We start from the raw sequence: 4,067 nt of genomic DNA, 5'->3' as shown, positions 1-4,067 counted from the left end.
GTAGAGGGAACTTTCCTCAATATAATAAAGGCCGTATATGACAAACCCACAGCAAACATCATTCTCAATGGTGAAAAACTGAAAGCATTTCCTCTGAAATCAGGATCAAGACAAGGATGTTCACTCTCACTGCTATTATTCAACATAATTTTTGAAGTCCTAGCCATGGCAGTCAGAGAAGAAAAAGAAATAAAAGGAATTCAAGTTGGAAAAGAAGAAGTAAAACTGTCACTGTTTGCAGATGACATGATACTCTACATAGAGAATCCTAAAGATGCTACCAGAAAACTACTAGAGCTAATCAATGAATTTGGTAAAGTTGCAGGATACAAAATTAATGCACAGAAATCTCTTGCATTCCTATACACTAATGATGAATAATCTGAAAAGAGAAATTAAGGAAACACTCCCATTTACCGTTGCAACAAAAAGAATAAAATACCTAGGAATAAACCTACCTATGGAGACAAAAGACCTGTATGCAGAAAACTATAAGATACAGATGAGGGAAATTAAAGATGATACAAACAGATGGAAAGATATACCGTGTTCTTGGATTGGAAGAATCAGTATTGTGAAAATGACTATACTACCCAAAGCAATCAACAGATTCAATGCAATCCCTATCAAATTACCAATGGCATTTTTTACAGAACTAGAACGAAAAATCTTAAAATTTGTATGGAAACATAAAAGGCCCCAAATAGCCAAAGCGGTCTTGAGGGAAAAAAATGGAGCTAGAGGAATCAGACTCCCTGACTTCAGACTATACTACAAAGCTACAGTAATCAAGATAATATGGTACTGGCACAAAAACAGAAATATAGATCAATGGAACATGTTAGAAAGCCCAGAGATAAACCCACACACCTATGGTCAACTAATCTATGACAAAGGAGGCAAGGATATACAATGGAAAAGACAGTCTCTTCAATAAGTGGTGCTGGGAAAACTGGACAGCTACATGTAAAAAATGAAATTAGAACACTCCCTAACACCATACACAGAAATAAACTCAAAATGCGTTAGAGACCTAAATGTAATACCGGCCACTATGAAACTCTTAGAGGCAAACATAGGAAGAACACTCTTTGACATAAATCACAGCAAGATCTTTTTTGACTCACCTCCTAGAGTAATGGAAATAAAAACAAAAATAAACAAATGGGACCTAATGAAACTTAAAAGCTTTTGCACAGCAAAGGAAACCATAAACAAGAGGAAAAGACAACCCTCAGAATGGGAGAAAATATTTGCAAAATGAATCAACAGACAAAGGATTAATCTCCAAAATATATAAACAGCTCATGCAGCTCAATATTAAAGAAACAAACAACTCAGTCCAAAAATGGGCAGAAGACCTAAATAGACATTTCTCTAAAGAAGACATACAGGTGGCCAAGAGGCACATGAAAAGCTGCTCAACATCACTAATTATTAGAGAAATGCAAATCAAAACTACAATGAGGTACCACCTCACACCAGTTAGAATGGGCATCATCAGAAAATCTACAAACAACAAATGCTGGAGAGGGTGTGGAGAAAAGGGAACCCTCTTGCCCTGTTGGTGGGAATGTAAATTGATACAGCCACTATGGAGAACAGTATGGAGGTTCCTTAAAAAACTAAAAATAGAACTACCATACAACCCAGCAATCCCACTACTGGGCATATACCCTGAGAAAACCATAATTCAGAAAGAGTCATGTACCACAATGTTCATTGCAGCTCTATTTACAATAGCCAGGACATGGAAGCCAGCTAAGTGTCCATCGACGGACGAATGGATAAAGAAGATGTGGTACATATATACAATGCAATATTACTCAGCCATGAAAAGGAACGAAATTGGGTCATTTGTAGAGATGTGGATGGATCTAGAGACTGTCATACAGAGTGAAGTAAGTCAGAAAGAGAAAAACAAATATCATATATTAATGCATATATGTGGAACCTAGAAGAATGGTACAGATGAATCGGTTTGCAGGGCAGAAATAGAGACACAGATGTAGAGAACGAATGTATGGACACCAAGTGGTGGGGGGGGGGTGGTGGTGGTGGGATGAATGGGGAGATTGGGATTGACATGTATACACTAATACGTATAAAATGGATAACTAATAAGAACCTTCTGTATAAAAAATAAAATAAAATTCAAAAATTTAAAAAAAAGAGAGAGAGAGAGAAAGTGGGAAAAAAGTGCCAGCTCCTCGAGTAGAAGGGGACGGTTGCTTTTATAACAAAAGGGAGGTTTGTCTCATGATCACGGATAATTTCCAGAAATCATCCAACTTCTTTGATCAGCAGCAGGTGGCTCCATGGTGGCTGTCCTGAATAGGGAGTGCTTCTGTGAGGGGGAAGAAATGCATGAGAATGTTCTGTAAGAAAGCCCAGGAACAGATTAGGTGAAAATTTACAGTTGAGCTTCTTGTCTTGTGGCAACTAGGTGTACTCTTAGTGGCACAGAGATAAAGTTAATCTTTTATTCCTGTGAGTCTGGTTTTTTTCCTCTGGGACTTGGGCCCCCAGGGCCTTTGTTGTTTAGTTTGCAAGGCTTGTTTACCCAAGACCGGTCCTTTTCCAAAATGGCTGTACTCTTGTCTCCCTGTCTCATTTCCACTCACTCCCACAGACCCAGGAGAAGCTGGGTAATGCTGTAGTATGTACTGAAAAGGGTTTATAGAATGATTTCTGATTTCTGTCATTCTGAATAGTGGCTCTGCAGTCGGGTTCTGTTGCATTCACCCACAAACAATAGGTGAGGGTGTAGCTTTCAGCATGCGTTAACTTCAGCTGACCCCACCGCACCAGACGACCCACGTGCCCCCAGAATGATGCAAGTCAGGACAGTGAGGCTTCCTGAAGACAGAGCTCTGACATCTACTCTTTCTTGCTCAGAGAGGAAGCTCAGAGACCTGGTGACCATTGCCACCAAAACTTTCCTCCGTCCCCACAAGCTCATGACCATGCTCCAGAGCATTCGTGAGTATTACCCAGATTTGACCGTGATCGTGGCTGATGACAGCAAGGAGCCCCTGAAAATTAATGACAGCCACGTGGAGTATTACACCATGCCTTATGGGAAGGTATGTCCCTCCCAGATGGGGAGACACTGGGATCCTGGGACAAGAGGGCCCACAGTCAGGTTCTGCCCTGAATGGGCCTGCTTCAGTGGCCCTCCCAAGGCAGCAGGGTCCTGGCATGGGAGGGGAGTCCCCTTGTTGATTCCAAATTCACAGAGAAATCAGGCCACCCTCCCTTTTCTGCATTAACAGGGTAGTTAATCTGCCTCTCCTCACACTTGGTGTGGAAATTGATTGAGGGTCTTCTAAGTGACTTGAGGTGTCTGACAGTCTAAGGTTTCCTGACATGCAGGTCCAACAGCAGAGAAACCTCTCATCCCTATAATTCCCCCCCTCGCTGGAGCGTCTCTCTCCCCCATGCACCATCTTTCAAGCACACACAGGAGGAAGTGGATAGTGGATATTATACGTACCAGAGTGTCCCCCACTCGAACAGCTTCCAGGCTGCATGAGGGGAAAGTGCGGGAGAGCCACAGAGACTCTCTCGGGTGAAAGGGGACTTCCATCGGTCCATATTAGCCACAGGGCCAAGGAAGGACTTTCTGCCTTTGTCTCAGTCTTTGATCCAGAGAGCCCCTGTCCCTCTCCCAGTGTCTCTGAGACATGGACTCCCTTTAACCCAGAGGTTCTCAGCCACTGTTGTGGTGCAGCCTGGTTGTTGGGAACTGAGAAAGCTCCCAGGTGACGCTGATATGTAGCAGGGCAGGCAACCACCATCTAACCTCACTCTACTCACAGGGTTGGTTTGCTGGTAGGAACCTGGCCATATCTCAGGTCACCACCAAATACATTCTCTGGGTGGACGATGACTTTCTCTTCAACGACAAGACCAAGATTGAGGTGCTGGTGGATGTCCTAGAGAAGACGGAACTGGACGTGGTAAGGGAGAGCTGCTGGTTGTACCCCATTGCAATATGACAAGTGAGAGGGGAAGGGGAGGAGAAAGGAAGAGAGGAAAGTATGCGAAAGAAGAGGAGGGAAAGA

General features: G+C 43.0%; 1 protein-coding gene across 1 annotated transcript in view; it reads left to right on the top strand.

Annotated features, from left to right (window-relative positions):
* Nucleotides 1-4,067, top strand: part of B4GALNT2 (beta-1,4-N-acetyl-galactosaminyltransferase 2 (SID blood group)) — a 30,997-nt gene that overhangs the window by 23,576 nt on the left and 3,354 nt on the right. Inside the window, 2 exon segments of the mRNA XM_007472337.1 lie at nt 2,899-3,086; nt 3,822-3,962. Of these exon segments, the coding sequence (XP_007472399.1) occupies nt 2,899-3,086; nt 3,822-3,962 (329 nt within the window).

Source organism: Lipotes vexillifer, unplaced genomic scaffold (genome assembly GCF_000442215.2).
Source record: "Lipotes vexillifer unplaced genomic scaffold, Lipotes_vexillifer_v1.1 scaffold591, whole genome shotgun sequence".
Taxonomy (NCBI): Eukaryota; Metazoa; Chordata; class Mammalia; order Artiodactyla; family Lipotidae; genus Lipotes; species Lipotes vexillifer.
This window is presented reverse-complemented; position numbering and strand designations above follow the sequence as displayed.